At 43.0% G+C, this 20,882-nt stretch overlaps 1 protein-coding gene across 1 annotated transcript in view; it reads right to left on the bottom strand.

The window, feature by feature from the left end:
* SNX9 (sorting nexin 9) overlaps positions 1 to 20,882 on the bottom strand; it is a 122,975-nt gene that overhangs the window by 11,610 nt on the left and 90,483 nt on the right. Inside the window, exons 11-14 of the mRNA XM_066596089.1 lie at positions 15,683 to 15,786; positions 12,660 to 12,763; positions 11,473 to 11,550; positions 10,092 to 10,168 (exon numbers count right to left, since the gene is read on the bottom strand). Of these exons, the coding sequence (XP_066452186.1) occupies positions 10,092 to 10,168; positions 11,473 to 11,550; positions 12,660 to 12,763; positions 15,683 to 15,786 (363 nt within the window). The remainder of the gene's footprint in view (positions 1 to 10,091; positions 10,169 to 11,472; positions 11,551 to 12,659; positions 12,764 to 15,682; positions 15,787 to 20,882) is intronic.

Below are 20,882 nucleotides of genomic sequence, written 5' to 3'. Positions count from 1 at the left end.
GGGAGGACTGCCCGCATCCTGGGATGACAGCTCCATGCTGTCGGCTACCTGCGGGCACCGACAGCATGGAGCTGTCACGTCCTCAGGCAAGTGGGCATTAATCCTAAGAGGATGCATAAAACTATGTCCTCTAGGATTAAAGCCCACTTGCTGAGGACGTAGTTTCCCGATGGGGCAGTCGTTAAGGTTAAATAGCTTTTTCTCCAGTGTATTCACAAAGGAAAATAAAATGTCAGATGTGATGTAGAGTAATAAAGTAAACTCTTCACTTAATGTTTCCAGTCTAACCCAGGAAGCAGCAGTCTTAAAAAGAATAAAATAGACAGAACGCGAAGGTCATGAGTAAAGGCTAGACCGAGAGATCGGATGGTCTATCAGTTGAAGTCTATTTACAATACAAAGAAGCAATTGTGCCACACTTGCTTTCTTTATACAAATATATATTTGAGGAGAGCCGTCTTCCAGGGTCTATGTCAGAAGCTAGCATAGTGCTCATTTTAAAGCCCGAAAAAGACCCGTAGGACTGTGGGTCATATAGGCCCATTTCACTATTAAATACTGATTATAAGATCCTCACTAAGATATTGGCCTCTCGCCTGAATCAAGTCATAAAAGAAAGCATACATTCTGACCAAGCAGGTTTTATCCCGGGAATGTAAACCTCGGACAATATTAGGACACAGGTACTTACGCAGGTGGACTGGAGGTGGGGGTCGGACTGGGCCTTGACTTCATTAGACGCTGCTAAAGCATTCAATTCTGCTGAGTGACCATATTTGATAAAGGTACTTAGGAGATTCGGATTTGGAGAATCATTTATTAAGTGCATCTCTATTCTGTATAGATCTCCGGTAGCCATAGTCATGGTGAATGGCCTGACCTCCACCTCCTTTGCACTACACAGGGGTACCCAACAGGGCTGCCCACTTTCCCCCCTCCTGTTTGCTATTGCAATAGAGCCATTGGCTCTAATAATTCGGCAACATGGGTCATACAACGGCGCCGAGATCGGAGCTAGAGAGGATAGGATAGGTTTGGACGCTGATGATTTAATATTAGATATGTCTGAACCTAGGCACACTTTGCCACTGGCTATCTCTCTAATAGATGGGCTTGGAAGATTTGCAGGCTTACGCATTAACTGGCAGAAGTCTGCTTTTATGTCCCTGAGACTCGAGGGGTGGCAGATAGAAGAGGTATTCTACAACCTACAGATCCTTTCCCAATTCAAATATCTCTGGATTTATATCTCTAGAGATCACACGCTGAGCTTTGCTTTGAATACTGCCCCTCTATTAACGTCTCTGTAACAAACTCAAAACATGGAGCACCCTACCATTATCTGTGGCTGGTAGAAAAAATGATTGTTCTCCCAAATATCTAGATTGCCTAGAACACGCAGACACAATCATTACCCCAGAAATGTTTCAATAAGACCAACTCATCAGTAGCATCCTTCATTTGGGGGAAATCTAGAGCTAAGCTTTATATGGAGACCCTACAGCGCCCTAAAGGCATGGCAGCAACGGCGTTTCCAGATTTTAAGCTGTATTATTTGGCAGGACATCTTAGATATGTTCAGCACTGGTTGTCAAACTCTCCCCTCCCAAACTCCGGACACCACCTAATGGTTTTTTGTCCGAAATCTCCCTCTGGATTGTTCTGGAGAAACCAGACCCGTTGGCCAAGCAGATGCTACCTATTCATAAACTGGCGGTTAGTATGGCAGACATGTAAATTACTGACTAAATATGTAGGTACCTCTTTAGAAACTCTTCTGTGGGATAATAGAAAACTCCCACATCTTGTGAATCTACCAGATAAGCAGTTCTGGGTGAACCTGGGAATTACCACATTGGAACATCTGTATATTGACTGGGTACTAGCCTCCTTTGAACAGCTCCAGCAGTTGTACCAAGTCCCTAGGACTGGATTCTATAGATATTTGCAACTCCGGCATACTCTTATGGCACAATTCCCACAACCAAGGCAACCTCTGTCTCTGTACCCTCTGATAGGCATAATGCGCACTCAAGGCCCCAGGGGTCTGATATCGGCAATGTACACCCATCTGCTGCATTCTAAAATTTCCTATACGCCAATGTCTGTGATGGATAGATGGAGGGGACTTATCCCCCCCCCCCCCTTACTACAAATTAACTCAATTATATATACTTCACCAGTGCTATCTAACACCGACTAGGCTTTATAAAATGAAAAGGGTGTCTACCAACTAATGCCATCAATGCCGAGCAGGAGGGACAAATTTTAATCATTTAATATGGAGCAGCCCAGATATCTATGCATATGGGAGGAGGTTACAGAATTTCTAAGCCAGCTAATGGGGTTGCCAATTCCACTTTACCCGATCATATGCTTGTTGGGTGTTTTGGATGAAGAGCACTGGCAATTTCATGATTGGATATTTCTTACTAAGGTGTTGTTCCTGGCCCGCAAAACGATAGCTTTACGCTGGATGGATAGACGTTCCCCCAACACTCTTCATGTGGCAGAATATTGTTAATTCCACCTTAGGCCGCCTGCAGACGAGCAGGTCGGATCCGGCAGCGAGAATTCTCGCCGTGGGACCCGACCCGAGAGCCTGCAGAGACGAGCGCGTACTCTCCCGCGCCTGGCGGCCCCAGCTCTTCCATGTGCCGGCTGCGGCGCAGCCGGCGCATGCGCAGACCGGAGCCGGCAGTCAGGTGAGTGCGTGCCCCGCACAAAAATAGGACATGTCGCGGTTTGTTTGCAGCGCGAGATTTCGCGGCTCAACGAACATGTCTTTCACACTAGATTTTCTCCAAGGTTTATTGAACAGAACTGTATCTAGGGCTGTTCAGTAATGTGGGTGCCAACTGTCAAACACTACTGACACTGTAACCTAATGCGCTAAGGAACTGTATTTATATGCCGATTGTAACAATGTACCTGTGTAGTTCTCCCTTAATCTAAAAAATTTACGATGCATGCAAAGTTCATATATTGTATGGTATAATTATTGTTCAATAAAACGAGTTTAAAAAAAAATTAGACAGAACACCGGGTCCTGATGGCATACACACCGGGGTTTTAAGAGAATTAAGTAATGTAATACACAGACCCTTGTTTCTTTTACTTAAGGACTCAATAGTAATGGGGTCTGTTCCACTGAATTGGCACGTTGCTAATGTGGTGCCGAATTTCAAACAGGGGTCAAAAAGTGACCATGGAAACCACAGACCATTAAGTGTTACTTCCATTGTGGGTAAAATGTTTGAAGGGTTTCTAAGAGATGCTATCCCGAAGTACTTAAAAAAAAATAGCTGTACAACTCCGTTGGGTATATGGCGGGTTGCTCCTGTCAAACCAACCTGATCAGCTTCTATGAGAAGGTAAGTTTTAAACTGTATCGGGGAGAGTCACTGGATCTTGTGTATCTGGACTTTCCCAGGGCATTTGATACTGTGCCGCATAAAAGGCTGGTATATAAAGTGAGAGTGCTTGGTCTGGGTGAGTGTGGGTAACTGGTCAGTAATAGAAAGCAAAGGGTGGTTTTAATGGTACATTCTCTAATTGGGTCACCATTACCAGTGCGGTACTACAGGGCCGGAAGAATTCTACATTTCAGGAAGTCGCCCAACTTCTACCCACCCACTTTCCCGTTTTCCTTTTGTGTTTTGACCCCAGTTTACTGTTTTTGTTTTTTTTTTCTTTTAATTACCGCTGTCACGAGTTTAAGAAATTATTCCCAGATAGATTATTTTCATAATGGTAAGGAAGTATTTTGCCTCTAACACCCTCACTGGGTACGTACGACATTCTCTTAGGGTCAGTATCTTCCTTGATATGTTTCAGACCAAAGGCTCTATTCTATGTTCTACTCTATCTATGTTCCTATTATTGACTGCTATGCTTAATCATTTTTGTATGTAACATTATTCTATACAAAAATTTAATAAAATTTATGTTAAACCAGAGGGGTACTACAGGACGGAGTATTAGAGGGGTCACCATTACTCGTGGGGGGTAAAGGAGGGGTTACTAGTGGGTTTCACAGGCGTCGATTTTGGGCCCTATACTCTGTTACATTTATTAATGACCTGGTAGAAGGATTGTGCAGTAAAATATCAATATTAGTAGATGATACAAAACGTCGTAAAGATATTAAACATAAAAAGAGAACACAATGTGGTTGCAAGAGGATCTGGATAAGTTGGGGTTTGGGCAGAAAAGCGGCAAATGAGGTTCAACATTGATAAATGTACTGTTCTGCACATGGGCAGAGGAAATCCATGTCACCATTACATACTAAATGGGAAACCACTGGGGAAGACTGACATGGAAAAGGACTTGGGGATTTTACTTAACTGTAAGCTTAATGGGAGCAAGCAGTGTCAGGCAGCTGCTGCCAAGGCAAATAAGATCATGGGGGACATCAAAAGAGGTCTAGGGGCACATGACTAGAACATTGTTCTTCCTCTTTACAAGTCACTGGTCAGATCACACATGGGATACTGTGTATAGTTTTGGGTACCGGTACTCAAGGACAAATCAGAGCTTGAGCGGGTACAAAGGTGGGCAAGTAATAAATGGGATGGGTGGACTACAATACCCAGAGAGGTTATCAAAAATAGGGTTATTTATGCCGGCTGCACACGGCCGTGACGGACTCCGCCACGAAATTCCGCGGCGGAGCCCGTCACGGCGCCCCCCAGGAGACCCCAAACTTACCTGCAGATCTGGTCACATGACGCGGCGGCGGTGGGCAGGGAAGCGTACACCAGCGGCAAATAGAGCATGCCACGGGTGAGGACGGGAGATTTCACAGTGCGGAATTCCGCACCGTGAGCATTGAGCTATTAGATTCAATAGAACCTAATAGCTGCGGGCAACGCAGTGGATTTCCGCCGTGAATTACGCGGCCGAAATCCGTTCGTGGGAAGGAGGCCTTCGTTTAGAAAAAGACAGCTGAAGGGAGCTCTAATTGCTATGTATAAAAATATCAGTCAGTATAGAGATCTCTCCCATCATCTATCTATGCCCAGGACTGTAACCTTAACAAGGGGGTGCTCTCTACATCTAGAGGGAAGAAGGATTCTACACAGACATAGAAGGGGGTTCTTAACCTGTAAGAGCAGTGAGACTATGGAACTCTCTGCCTGAGGATGGGGCAATAACAAATTTGATAAAAGCGTTCAAGAGGGGCCTGGAGTGTAATATTATATGTTATAGTCACAGATTACTCCAGAAGGGTTGTTAATCTGGGAGGGGCGGGTCATTCAGATTGTCAGATTTGAGTCAGGAAGGAATAATTTCCTTTAAAATGACGAAAAATTGGCTTCCACCTCATTGTGTTTTTTTTTTTACCTTCCTCTGAATCAACATTGGGGTGGTAATAGTCTGAACTGGATGGACAAGTGTCTTTTTTCTGCCCAACATGCTATGTTTTTATAATTATTCTCAAAACAATTAGATATGTTCACGTTTAAGAGACAAGTGGGTATTTCCCTGCCACTTCTACCTTTGTAAGGTTAGGGCTACAACGGCAACTTTGGCTGTAACATGTTACATGACCAAAGATGGCAGTGTCATGCTACCTTCCTTGCAAGCAATGTAACTGAATGCGGCTGCATTCAGTCAAAGTCAAAACTACAGGTTTTTCTGCAATTGTAAGTTATCACTTAGTAACATACATAGTAACATAGTTCGTAAGGCTGAATGAAGACAATGTCCATCTAGTCCAGCCTGTCTAGCCTCCTGTTTTGTTGATCCAGAGGAAGGCAAAAAACCCCAAGAGCAGAAGCCAATAGCCCTTTTGGGGAAAAAATTCCTTCCCGACGCCCTAATGGCAAAATCAGACTGCTCCCTGGATTAACCCCTAATAGTTCCTACCTGCCTGTATACCCGGATTAACAAATAATCTTAGATTTATAGCTTATAATATCCTTCCTCTCCAGAAAGACATCAAGACCCCTTTTAAACTCCTCTAAGGATTTTGCCATCACTACGTCCTCAGGCAGAGAGTTCCACAGTCTAGCTGCTCTAACAGTAAAGAATCCCTTTCTATGTTGGTGATGAAACCTGCTTTCCTCTAAATGTAGCGGATGCCCTCTTGTTACCGTTGCAGTCCTGGGTATAAACAGATCCTGGGAGAGATCCTTGTATTGTCCCCTCATGTACTTATACATGGTTATTTGGTCGCCTCTTAACCTTCTTTTTTCTACAGTAAATAGTCCCAATTTGGATAGCCTCTCTGGGTATGCCAGTCCTATCATTCCATGTATTAGTTTAGTCGCTCTTCTTTGAACCCCCTCCAGTACTGTAGCATCTTTCCTGAGCACCGGTGACCAGAACTGTACGCAGTATTCCATGTGAGGCCTGACAAGTGCCTTATATAATGGAAGGATAATGTTCTCGTCCTTCGCCCCTATACCTCTTTTAATGCATCCCAAAACTTTATTTGCCTTTGCAGCAGCTGACTGGCATTGGTTACTCCAGTTTAGTCTATAGTCCACTACTACCCCCAGGTCTTTTTCCATATCACTTTTCCCTAGCGGTACCCCATTAAGTGAATAACCTTACATTTATCAACATTGAACTTCATTTGCCATTTTTCTGCCCAAGCCCCCAGCTTACTTAGGTCCGTTTGTAGCTGCACATTGTCCTCCATTGCATTAATTATTTTGTATAATTTTGTGTCATCTGCAAATATTGAAATTTTGCTGTTCAGTCCCTCTATCAGGTTGTTGATAAATATATTGAACAGAATGGGGCCCAATACTGAACCTTGTGGCACTCCACTAGTGACTGTGGCCCAATCAGAGTATGAGCCATTTCTTACCACCCTCTGCTTTCGATCACTGAGCCAATTTTTAACCCAATTACACACGTTTTCACCCAATCCAAGCGGTCCCATTTTGTATATTAGCCTATTATGTGGCACGGTGTCAAACGCTTTAGAGAAGTCCAGATATACGAGATCCATAGACTCTCCCAGGTCCAGCTTAGAGCTTACTTCATCGTAGAAACTGATCAGATTTGTCTGACATGAGTGACCCTTCATGAATCCATGCTGGTGAGGAGTTATTCCCTTATTCTCCTTGAGGTGCTCATCGATGGCGTCTCCCAGAATCCCTTCGATAATTTTTCCAGTTACTGAAGTGAGACTTACCAGCCTGTAGTTGCCAGGTTCACTTTTGGTCCCCTTTTTATAAATTGGAACCACGTTGGCAATGCGCCAATCCAATGGTACAACACCGGTCTTGATAGCGTCTAGAAATATTAGGTATAGCGGCCTAGCTAACTCATCACTTAGTTCCCTTAGTATCCTTGGGTGTATTCCATCTGGGCCTGGCGATTTATCGATTTTAATCTTCTTTAACCTGTTCCGCACTTCCTCCTGCGTTAGGTATGACATATTTTGCGAGGGGTTTATTTTATTCCCCAGTATCTCGTGTGGCATTTCCTTTTCGTTTGTGAATACGCTTGAAAAGAAACTATTTAGTAGATTTGCCTTCCCTCCATCATATTCAATGATTTCCCCTGCATTATTTGTTAAAGGGCCAGTGCTCTCCCTGCAAATCCTTTTGCTGTTAATATAGTTGAAAACTAGTTTTGGGTTGTTTTTGCTCTCTTTGGCGATCAGTCTTTCCGCCTCCTCCTTGGCCATTTTGATCGTATCTTTGCATATTTTGTTTTTTTCCCTGTACGATTTTAGTGCTTCTTCACTGCCTTCTTGCTTTAGTAGTTTGAACGCTTTCTTTTTTTCGGTTATTGCCCCTCTTACCGTCTTGTCGAGCCACATTGGTTTCCTTTTGGTTGAGATTCTTTTATTTTTAAAGGGAATGAACTGTTCACATGAAGTGATTAGGATCCTTTTGAACTTCTCCCATTTGTCCTCCGTACTGGCATTTTTGAGGATGTTGTCCCATTTAATGTTACCAATAGTAGTTCTAAGCTCATCAAATTTTGCTTTACTAAAGTTTAGTTTGTTTGTCGCTCCCTGATCAGACTTCTTATTGAATGACAGCTGGAAGTTGATTATATTGTGGTCACTGTTCCCCAAGTGCCCCTCAACCTGTACCCCCTTTATTCGGTCCGGTTTGTTAGTTAGTACTAGGTCCAGAATGGCCCTCCCTCTTGTTGGTTCTTGCACCAGTTGGTTCAGATAATTATCTTTAATTACTCTCAAGAACTTATCACCCCTGTGAGATTTGCAGGTCTCATTTTCCCATATTATATCTGGATAATTAAAGTCCCCCATTATAATTACTTCATTGCGGTTTGACACTTCTTCTATCTGCCTTAATAGTAAGTTTTCAGTTTCTTCTGTTGCTTTTGGTGGTCTATAGAAAACCCCTATCAGGATTTTGTTATTTTTTCTTCCCTGTATTTCTACCCACAGAGATTCCGCCTGTTCTTCTCCTACCCCTATGTCCTCCCGTAGTCTCGGATTTAAGTTCGATTTGACGTACAGACATACCCCTCCCCCTTTCTGGTTCCTTCGGTCTCTTCTGAAGAGATTGTACCACTGTAAATTCGCCGCCCAATCACACTTATCAAGCCATGTTTCCGTTATTCCAACTATATCATAACTCTCATCAGTCCTTCTTGCTTCAAGCTCACCCACTTTATCAATCAGACTTCGTGCATTTGTGGTCATACAATTGATATTGTTATTTTTGTTTTTTAAATTCGTTTTGCTGCTATTCGTACTAATGGCTGACCTCACATTTCTAACTGTACTACCCCCCCCCCCCCCACCCTGCTCGACCCCCATTCCCATTTCTTTGACCCAGGTCGCTGTCTACCCCACTATTTCTCATTTTGCCCTCCCCCCCAGTCCCTAAGTTTAAACACTCCTGCAGCCTTCTAGCCATCTTTTCCCACAGCACAGCTGCACCCTCCCCATTAAGATGCAGCCCATCCCTACGGTAGAGCCTGTAGCCGACAGCAAAGTCAGCCCAGTTCTCCAGGAACCCAAATCCCTCCTTCTTACACCAACTTGTTTACCTCCCTGCTGCAACTTTAAAGGAAAAGAAGGAGTTGCCAGCAGCATTAAAGCTGTATCCAGCGAGCAAAGCATTCATGCAAAAGCCAGAATAAATGGATCCTGAACCATGATCCACATACCACATCCAGTAAAGAAATAGTGGCAGCATCAATGGTGTAGATTTCAACAAAAGTTTATTTCATACCATCCAGGCGCAATGTTTCTACCATCTGACCATGCTTCAAAAAGGCCAGATGGCCGAAACGTTGCACCTGGATGGTATGAAATAAACTTTTGTTTAAATCTACACCAGTGATGCTGCCACTATTTCTTTACTGGATTGCTTCAACTTTAAAGTCGCAACACAACTGTACTCTTACACTGCATTTGAGTGGAAACCGAACCCCACCATGTTGCACTGCACGCGAGGATGGCAGTACAACACTGCAATCATTGGTCACGCAGCATGTTTTGCGCCTTAAGACACCATGTAGGCCTACCCTAAAACCTAAGCAAACCTTTTCCTAAATGGAACGTGTTAATTGAGCTAAACCTCCATTTCTAAGAGTGGTTCAGGCATGATTTACCTGACAGCTATTTTATGTGTATGGTTACCATATAAGTTGTTGAAGCTACTATAAGTATACACACGCTTTATACATATACGATTCCCAAAACAAATTGCACATAATATGACACAAACATGCAAATTTAGTGTTCCATGCACTTTAACTCTTGAAAGGACAAAGTTCATTTTGGCCTTTTCATTGAGGCATCTTTGCAATTTGTGCCTTCTTACTTGTAATCAGCCATAATGTTTTACATTTCTGCATAATTTGCATTAGCCTGCCATTATTTTTAATCTTAATAGAGGTGATGACTTAAAATTGGTTATTCGACTTTGTATGTTTATGAGGATGTTTACAGTAGTTTATTCAATAAAAACTATTTTAAAAAATGTTTTTTTCCCCCCGTCTTTGGTGTTACATATCATCAATTAATTTTAACATTTCTTTTCATCTCTTTAGTGGATTTTTACACTAGAACATCTTGGAATGTGTCTACATGTAAACTCCTATGTGGGAGTGGATGAGACAAATTGCGTCAAGTATCTTACCTGCTCTTCCACCAGGTTGGCTATTGCTTCATATGTTTTCCCAGCCTCTGTGATAGCGTTGTTTAAATCAGTTTCGCCTATGGAGCAGAAGACATGTCTATTGAAATTGACAAAAAAAAAAAATTGCTAGATGGAGATAGTTTACAGCCAATTTACTGAAGGCATAAAAAAAAAAAAGAATTCAACTGCCCAATGGACACCAGTAATGGTTCATTGTGCCAATCTAGATTTGTATTATTTTTCACCATTTTAAAGGGGTTTGGTCATTAAAAAAAAATAAATAAAAATTCTACACTCACAGGCAGACTCCTTATCATATCTTCTCCAGTCCCCTGGGTCACCTCAGCTCCAGCCGTCCAGATCGTCCTCTTCTTGTTATGCGTGCATTTCTCGCATTCTTCTTCCCGCAAGTCAGTGAAGGTTATGTCCCTGTGACATCGCGTTCACTGGCTTGGAAGGAATGCTGATCTATTGCAGAGACGGCGCAGATTCGCCATCTCTGCAATAGCTTGGCACTCCCTGCTAGGCTGTGAACTAGTGACATAGCCTACATTGACGGGCAGAGAAAAGAATGCCTCTGAATGGACAATTCAGCACAGGAAGCTGAAGAATCAGCCAGCTGGAGGTGGGGTGACCTGGGGGACTACATGAGAAGATTGGTGGGGAGAAGATGAGGTAAGTAGACTGCCTGGGGAGGAATAGGTGTGTATAGAATTTTTTTTTTTTTTTTTTTGACAGAACCCCTTAAATGAAAAATCCAAAAATAATGTGTTAGTAATATAAATGTGTTTCTTAAATCAGCCTAGGCAAATTATATATATCCATCCACCTTCATAGGAAATAGCTAGCAGTTAAATGGTTAACGAGCTCAAGATTATAACCCTGGTATGTACAAGTACAATGTTGAAGATAAACCCCTCCGCATCTTCCAAGCGCTAGCCATCAAGGGTAGGAACTTCTTATCTAAAGACTGCATTTCTTTGGTTCAGACTGGAATATTAATAAAGTCTATACTACTTGGGTATATAGAAATTACATGTTCACATAGCGACATACACCTGGGGCGTAAACATATGTTAATCATTAGCGTCATTACATACTAGGCCAATCATGAGTTGTTATGATGTTGGAGGGACGTGCATGTAATTGCTGCGTCATGGTCAACTATATTTGTATTGTACTTACTTTGAATAAATCAGAAGAGTATTGGGATCTGACGGATAACACCAGTCAGTTAAAATACATATGTTCATGCATAAAGCTTCTCATTATAACCAAATCTGGAGCAGATCAGTGAAATCTTCTGGAATATGATTTATTCCCATAACAAATAAAATACAAGACACAACATTAAATATACAATCTATATGCTTGGATATACCTTGGTAGCCACTGGTGCTGAAAACAAGTGACAAATTCTGTAACGCTTTTCCAATCTTTTGATATTCCTTGGGTAATGCTATGAAAAAGACAATGAACAAAGAAATGTTATGAAAATAAAGCTCCCCAAAAACTTTATTTATCCATCAGTTATGTAAATTAGTAAATATAGTCTTGTATGGTGTATCCTGACAAACTAAGTAGCAAATAGTAATAGTAAAATCAGTAAAAAAAATTAACTACATAGATTGAAACCTCTTAGGCCACTCTCACACAGACTTTTTTTTGCTGTGCATTCTCAACACAGTTTTCAAACTCGGCAGTAAACCTCCATTCATTTCAATAGGGCCTCTCAGAGGAGCGGTATAGTGCGTTTTTGACACACATCGGTGCTGGCATGCATGAAAAACGGAGTAAAAATGCAGTACAATGCAGTGTACTGCGTTTTTTAAGCATTACTGCACAATACAGGATTCTAGAATTATAATCACATTAATCTTATATGTGGACACACACATTCTCTAACAAATATATGTACATTAAGATATATACAGTGTATGTACATATAAAAACTGTATATATTCATTTATAGCACGGGGAGTCTGTTTTGGTGTTTAGGACCACAACGAATGTTTCTGCATCACTTCTCAGAGATCCACAACTTTTTTTTTTTTTTTAATTCTTCCATCAACAAAGCTCAATGACGGCTTCTTTTTTGTGCAACAAGTTGAATTCTTTCATGGCGCTACTTTAAAGTACAGTATTTTGCGGCGTTTAAGACGACCCCCAACTGTCGACTTATACGCAGGAAATACGCTGTAGAAAAAAAAATAAAATAAAAATCAATACTCACCTCCTGCAGGCTGTCGCTCCGTCCTCCACACCGACAGAGCATTGCTTTCTGGATGAGGGGCTTGAATGCCCCGCCTCCAGAATGCTAATGCCCTGATTAGCTAACTTAGCGCGGCGTCCGCCAATGAAAGACGGCGCTGCGTTAACCAATCACAGCCATTCAATGATGTCAGCCAAAAGGAAGTACAGGCACATCTATCTGCGAGGAGGTGGAAATATATTTACATTGAGACTGGGCTGCAATTAATCTCATTGTAGGAGTAGCTCTGTTGTCACTACACAACAATACAGTTTTTTTTAATGTCATCTTCAAGTTTTTGTGAGTAATTAACATACGTCCTGTGCATCGCTTCCAATGCTCCTGGCCTACATTGAGCAAATCCTTTACACCATCATCCATTGACTTGGTGAACCTGCTGACTGCTTCACACTTCTGTTCCCTGCAGAAACAAATGAATATTTAGAATACAATCAAGAAAAAAAATGTTAAACTAGAAAAGCTTTTTAAATGGACACATTTTCCAATTAGCAGGTGCTACTGTAAAAAGAAGATTTCTGAACACACACCACAAGATGAGCTAATTAGTATGGGGGAGAGACACTTGAGAGGAACAGTGTGTCATTTCAGTCTCCCTCCAGCTGTCAGTTGCAGTTAGATCTAAACATAAAAAGCACCACTAATTACAGAGAGCAGAAAAGAGGTTTCGTTAAAACCTACATTTGTAAGTTTACAGAATTCTACACTGTTTACTGCACAACAGATTCATAAACTAGCATAGTACAATAGTGATGACCTACAAGAAGTTGTGAGGGAAAACACTTATCATAAGCAGTTATGATTTATAGGCCGTTAGATATGCCAAATGCAAACTCAACAAAAAGGAAATCCTGCTATTCTGTATAATTGTATGTCTTGTGACAATTCAATCTCCCTTTCCCATCATCTGGAGCACTGGCTATTTTAGATATAAAAATAAAAAAAGGTACAAGACTTATTCCTGTAATTTTTCAGTACTTTTATTGTGCACTCAATATGGTCCGGAGATTCTATATGCTTTTGTCATTACTACTGTACTCTGAAAACTTACAGTAAACAAAATTTTAAAAAAAAAGAAAAATTGTAAAAAAAAAAAAAAAATATATATATATATATATATATATATATATATATAATATTATATATAAAATTTTGAACTGAATAAAATATTTCCACTAAAATGTCTCATGCCATCATCTGCAGCATTTTACCAGTGCAAATTAATCCATGAACGAAAATAAGCCGATTTGTTAGGGTTGTTTTACACGCAGGTTTTCATGCAGTTTTTCGAATCAATGCCAGAGGTGGATCCAACAGGAACACTTCTCACTTTGGATCAAGAAACAAGCGGCCATTTTCCAGGTTAAAAGGCAAACTAGAACCTCACTCAAGGGCTTGAAGGGATGATACTGTAGCATATCCAGTACTACATTAAGATCCCAAGGTGGGACAGGAGAATGGTATGGAGGCACAGCATGAGTGACCCCCTTGTAGAAAAGTATGGATGGCATTCTTGGAGGCCGGGGAGTTGCAAAAGTATGGATAGAGTGGATAACTGATTCTTAAATGAACTAAGGCTCAGGCCCATATTCAGAAACTTCTGCGGGAAGGATAGGAGGTGGGATAAAGAGAAATGCCTAGGATTTAATTTGCGTTCACACCAAAGAAACAAAATTTTCCGAACGGGACGCTAAAACAGAGAGAAAGTAGGAGGGTTTTTTTTAGCCTTCATTATGGTATGAATGACAGGTTACGCAAATCCATGGGCTTTGAATACTGCGGCTTCAACGACCACGCCATTAAAGCATGTACAAAGTCAGGGGAAAGAAGGGGTCCCTGTAAGAGAAGATTTTCTCGAAGAATAAAGGCGCCATGGAGAGTCGACAAGATTGGCTTACTGCGCGGCAAGGCCACTCCGGGGTAATAAGAATTAATGGAAGGCCTTCAATCATGATCTTCTTAAGAAGCCATGGGATTAGTGGGAAAGGGGTAGGGGTGGGGAGCAGGGGCAGATGTACAAGAACCAGAAGTCTATCCATGGAATTACTAGTGCGTCCACTGTTCGAGCTTATGGGTTATAGTGTAAAAATAGCAGGCGAGCCAGCCACCAGGCAGAGCTTACCTGATCTGAAGCTGGTCTGGGGAGCGATGGACCGGCTGATCACTGCAGGATGAATCTGGAGTACAGTATTAGGAAAGAATCTCTGTGGACTCCAGGCACAGGGGTGGCATATGGCACAGCAGCCCATAATATGAAAAAAATTGGGGGAGTGCAGAAGCATTCACCCCCCACCAGCTCCAGGGGGCCCGAGTGACTGCCTTTGAGCACCAGCCTGGGCCATAAGAAAAGAAGCGGCGGCCCGTGATCAGTCAGCCCCCAAAAGTAAAGCGACCGCATGCCAGGTGCCCTGGAGGAATACAGAAGCATTAAGCCCCACCAAGTTTCAGAAGTGCCCGAGTGAAGTTGCTCGCCTGCAGCCGTCGGGTAGCATATGCAGGTACCAAGCTTTCTACCACCAGCCTGTATGAGGAGTAACCCACATGAATAGCAGGAAAATCAAGTAGGGAGAATGGGAGGGATAAAGGGAGGAAGGGCTGTGAATAGACTTGGCAGGCGACATGTGTCCAACCTGCATGCAGCGGCTTGGAGAGTAATATTTCCCTGAACAGGGACAATGCCCTGCGCTTTGCTATGGGGATGATGGGGGTTGTAGTGGACAGTAAGGGTTGATTGAATAATACTTACCTACCTTTAGTCGACAAAGAAGGTGAGCTCCACAGTGTCGCTCCTTGCGTTTAAAGAGGAAGAGTGTGTTTTGGTAAAAAAAAAAGGGTACACTATGACTGGCGGGTCACGTTCAAGCACAATTAACGCCGTTCTGTACGCCCTCCGCAGTGTGTTAACAGGGACAGTCCTGCCTCCCTGTATTCCTTAAATTCTTGAAGACCGGCAACAATAAGGTCTGCCTCCAACGGACACCGAGCTAAAACTTGGTGCCTGCATGAGGAACTAACACTTTCTGGTTAGTGTCCACCTCCTAGTGGCAATGGCTATATCCACAGTTTCCAGATGTGTCCCGAATGATACAGACAAGAAAACTGCACAAAAAACTGCCACAAAAACTTGTGCATGAAATAATCCTAAACATGGGAAAATTTATTATTAAAAGTTCAAAGAAAGCCCCAAAATATCACAGTAGTTGCAACGTTATGATGAATGTTTTGATCGAAGGCAACAGAATGCTGAAAAATAAATCTTTTGTTTTTTGATTTACACCATAAAAACACACTTATTTTTATTAAGTAAGAACCAAGACATTACACTTCTATTAAGTCCAAGTCAGGTGCTTCTGGTTCCATTGTGAAAAAAATCATACTGCCAGCTAGTTCATCCTTCTCCGCTTTCCTCTTCCCAGTCTTCCACTCCTACAAATTTGAAAAGATATAATTTACCATATCCAAGGCACCAACTTATTTCACAAAGCTTTTAAAACCTTTGTTCACATCTGTGTCATTATAACAAAAACCATGGCACAGTGGCAGATCAGTCAAATGGTATTCAATAGATCTCAGTGATTTGGGTCTGTCACGTTCTGCCCATGTTTCTGTCACATGTGACAGAGGCTCCTTATGGATCCTCTAATGCAAATATTAACATAGCTCAAGATGTTAAAGGGAACCTGTCACCTCGCAGAACAGCATCATAAACTAAGTAATGGTGCTGTTCTGGGAGATGATGGGGAGTGGGGGGATCTAATTTTTATTACTCACCCAATCCCCGTGGTGTCCACTGGTGAATATTGCTGGGCACAAAGATGTGCGACTCTTCTCTGAGGGACATGCGCGTTCTTCCATAGACTTGTATGGGAGAGTGTGCATGTCACTCAGACGATCACACTAGTGCCCGGTGTGATCTTAAAGGGGTTGTCCCGCGAAAGCAAGTGGGGTTATACACTTCTGTATGGCCATATTAATGCACTTTGTAATGTACATTGTGCATTAATTATGAGCCATACAGAAGTTATAAGAAATTATTCACTTACCTGTTCCGTTGCTAGCGTCCTCGTCTCCATGGTGCCGTCTAATTTTCAGCGTCTAATCGCCGGATTAGACGCGCTTGCGCAGTCCGGTCTTCTTCTTTTCTCAATGGGGCCGCTCGTGCCGGAGAGCGGCTCCGTGTAGCTCCGCCCCGTCACGTGCCGATTCCAGCCAATCAGGAGGCTGGAATCGGCAATGGACCGCACAGAAGCCCTGCGGTCCACCGAGGGAGAAGATCCCGGCGGCCATCTTCACCAGGTAAGTAAGAAGTCACCGGAGCGCGGGGATTCAGGTAAGCACTGTCCGGTTTTCTTTTTTAACCAGTGCATTGGGTTTGTCTCGCGCCGAACGGGGGGGCTGTTGAAAAAAAAAAAAAACAACCCGTTTCGGCGCGGGACAACCCCTTTAACCACTGGACACTATGGGAATCAGCGGACACTATGAGAACTAGGGAGTGTGGAGATGGGGGTGACCCAAAAAGTGCAATTCTGGCATTCTTTATTTTTTTTCCTAACGTTTACCGTGCGGGGTAAATAAAGCGTTACTTTGATAGATCTGACCTTTATTTATTATTAAACTTTTATTTTTTTTAATATTCGTAAAACTTTTTAAAACTTAATTTTTACTTTTTTTTTGTCCCCAGGGGGAACAAAAACTTGCGATGCTTTGATCACTCCTGCCTATGGCATTACATCATTCTGCGATCGGACAGGCATCCTATTAAGCCATGGCTTGATAGGAATCCTGCTAAGACAGCCCTGGGGCCTTTCTGAAGACGCCCGGCTGCCATGAAACCCGCACGGCTTCCTGCAATTTCATTGGGGGGGGTACGTACAGGACCCCAGAACATTAGCCAGGGGAATTAAATGCCACAGTCAGAATTGGCTTACCAGAGCTTTTGCGGGCGGGTGTCGGCTGTAAGAAACAGCCGCCAGCCGCGATGTATAGAGGGGAACCCACCCCTTATCTCCTTTCATACACACCTCGAACGTGCAGGACGTAACCTTATATCGTGTGTCGTTAAGGAGTTAAAAGGCATTCATAAAATACACCGCATAACATATTATATACACATACTCCCCTACTTGCGAACAGGTTCTGTTCCAGGAACTTGTTTGCAAGTACATTTGTTCGTATGTCCGAACAATTTGTTGTATGGAGGGGATTGCGGGTGGATCCCGCGCCATACAATGGCGGGTGCCGGCTATTCTTACAGCCGGTACCCGGTGGCAGCAGTTCCGACGAGCTGTGCCGCTCGGCGGACCTGTTAACACTTTAAATGCTGCTGTCAGAATAGACAGCGGTATTTAAAGCATTAACAGCTCCGATGAGCGGCGCGGCTCGTCGGAACTGCTGCCGCCAGGTGTCCGCTGTAAGAACAGCCTGCACCCGACGTTCAGGGGTCCTGTACAGTGTCCTGCGATAAGATCGCTGGACGCTGTGCGATTGTTAGGCAGCCGGGAGCCTTCTGAAAGGCCCCCAGGGATGCCTATGCAGAGCGTCTATCAAGTGCACGGCTTGATAGGCGTTCTAAAAGGCCCCAGAGCTGCCTATGCAGAAGGCCCCTGGCTGCCTAGCAACCGCACAGCATCCCGCAATCTGACTGGACAGGCTTGATAGAAGCCTGTCGGGTCCCTGCACAGTATGATGTAATGCCATAGCATTACATCATACTGTGCAGGACAGATTGTTCGCATCTTGCAAAGTTCGTAACTTAAACGTTCACAAGTAGGGGACCATCTGTACATTTGTATATCTAGGTTATGTTCATTTTCATTTCAAGGGCTTTTATTGAAGCATTTTCAAAAGTGGTACAGGAATATACATTCTTACGACCCCTGCAGGGGGCCAATTATTGTCTTCTCAGAGTACACTAGATTTTAATATAACATTTTACTCCTAGTGTGGAGTATTGACAGGGGATAACAAAGGGTATAAAACAGGGGGTCGTCAAAGGTCCACACCAGCTCCCTGACAAAGCCTAATAGAAAACGGGAGCCGGCTTCCAGTGGGGAAATTTTAGGTAGATGAGAAAAGGTGACGTAGTCCTGGGACTTAAGATAGCTAATCCAAGGTTGCCACATAGCTAGAAAATTTGTTAAGGTATCCGTCCGAATAGCATGGTATCCTTTCCTATAGCATAATTGTAGAATCTCTGTTGATCACCTCTGGAAAAGAGAGGTTCGGGGATTTTCATCTAGAGGCGATGTGGATCCTTGCGGCCATACAAATAACCTGTATAAGCTTATGGGCTTCGAATCTAATCCTAGTAGAGCTATCCCCCAGGAGGAAAACTGTGGATGATTTAGGTATCGGACCCCCAAACAGCTCATTTAGCAAATTATGAATTTGCATCCACAGTTTCGGCACCTCCGGACAGGACCATCAGGTATGAAACATACTGGTTAAAACCTGAGAGCCTCGGAAACAAAGCAGGGAGGAGGATGGGAATAGGTGGTGCAGTCTCTGTGGTACCAAATACGTTCTGTGCAGAATTTTGAAAGAGAGCTCAATGAGGGAAACCTGGTAGCTGCCCCTAGTGAGTGTGTTGCAACAGTGCCGCCATCTTCCTAGGGACATCTCCTTCCCTAGATCCTCCTCCCACATCTTCTCATGAACAAGAATTTCTCCTCGGCCTATTTAAGATCATCTCTGGGAGGGATCACTGGCACATAGCTTTTCAAATAGGTTGGGTGGGGGAGATAAGGGAGATATAGGAGGCACAGATAAGGAGTGGACAAAGTGAAATACCTGGTTGATCCTAAGATATTCTTGTGTAGGTGGCTTAAATGTGGCTATAAATTGCTGTATGGTAAAAAGCTTTGTTTTGTTCTAGAAATGATGAAGTGTGGTTATACCATTAATTCCTCACCATGTAAAAAAAGATAGATCAAGACTTGGAGAGAACTGCGGGTTAGGGATTATCGGTAGCATTGGGGAGCATTTAGATGAAACATTGTACTTAAAATCGGCGCTTCTCCACAGGGAATAGTATGAAAGGGAATAGTATGAAAGAGGGCTCATCTGTAGCAGTCATGGGGGGAGGGGATTCATGGACCAGGTTAAAAAACATGTAGAGTGTGGATTTATGCATCTTTCATCTATGTCCACCTAAAGCAGGCCGCTGCGCTACACAGGCAGACCGCCCATTGGGCTATTAGTGCCAACTTGTAATATTTAACCAGATTGGGCACTGAAAGACCTACCAGTCGTCGGTGATTGTGCATTACCATGTGCCTGATTCTAGAGCGTTTGTTGGCCCTGATAACTTTAAATATGGCGCGTTGTAATTCACGGAGAGAAGAAGACATAAGAATAGGGACTGGCAAACATCTGAAAAGATAAAGTATCCGTGGTAATGTGACCATTTTAATTGCATTTATTCTTCCCACCCAGGACAGATAGGTTATGTAATGCTGTTTATACTGAAATTGGAAATTATTTTTTTTTAGATGTTCTGGGGTAATAATAAAAGCTATGTCCGATTAATCTATATTTACTCAACGTCCCGAGAAGGTAGCCCATGTGTCTAATTATAGACATTAAATTCGGCAGGGACTTTAAAGGCTCGAATAAAGTCAACAAGAGGTCGTCCGCAAATAGGCTTACTTTATATTCACTATCTCCATTCCACCCCCGCCCCCTCTCCCTCCTCACATTTGCCACTGCCAAAGGCTCAATAGCCAGAGTAAACACAGCCGGAGACAGGTGGCAACCCTGTCTGGTCTTTCTATGGATTCTAATAGGGGTTTCCCTAGTGGTGGGAAGTTTCAGAAACATAGAGGGTGCCGAGTAAAGAGCAGAGATCGCGGAGAGAAAGGGCCCCCCGATTCCCATGCGCTAATGAAACCACAAAAGGTAGCTCCATGACAAAGTGTTAAAGGCCTTTTCCAGATCTAGCGCCCGTAAGGTCTTCTTGGGAGTTATTTTCAAAACGGTCTATAACGTTTAGGACCTTGCGTATGTTATCTGAAGCTTGTCTCGTCAGTATAAATCCCACCTGGTCTCTGTGAACCAAGACTGGGAGCAGGCGGTTTAGTCATGTATCCAGAATGGAGGTGAAAATCTTGTAATCTCACTTAAGTAATGAAACGGGTCTATAGTTCTTCACTGACAGGTGGTCTTTATTTTCGAGACCGCTGTGAGGTGGAAATCTAGGAATTCAATAGGCGGCATTCTTCCCTTCAAAAGATCTTTTTTTCAGGAGTTGTACTATAATATATCGATATTTTTTGTAATAGAGGGCGGTGAATCCGTTGGGGCTGGGTGCCTTTCCTAGTTTAAGATTTTTTTATAGTGTCTAGTATTTCCTCATCAGAAACTGCAGCATTTAGAGAAACCAGTTGGGTACTTGATAGGGAGGGAAGATTCAGTGCTCCTAGAAATGAGGTTTCTGGGGGTGGCGCTTTATTCGCCTGGGCCTTATAAAGTGTGTTGCAGTAGTTGTGAAAGGTATTCTATATTAAGTCAGGATTAGAGGTCAC

The sequence above is a fragment of the Eleutherodactylus coqui genome, chromosome 3 (genome assembly GCF_035609145.1).
Source record: "Eleutherodactylus coqui strain aEleCoq1 chromosome 3, aEleCoq1.hap1, whole genome shotgun sequence".
NCBI lineage: Eukaryota > Metazoa > Chordata > Amphibia > Anura > Eleutherodactylidae > Eleutherodactylus > Eleutherodactylus coqui.
This window is presented reverse-complemented; position numbering and strand designations above follow the sequence as displayed.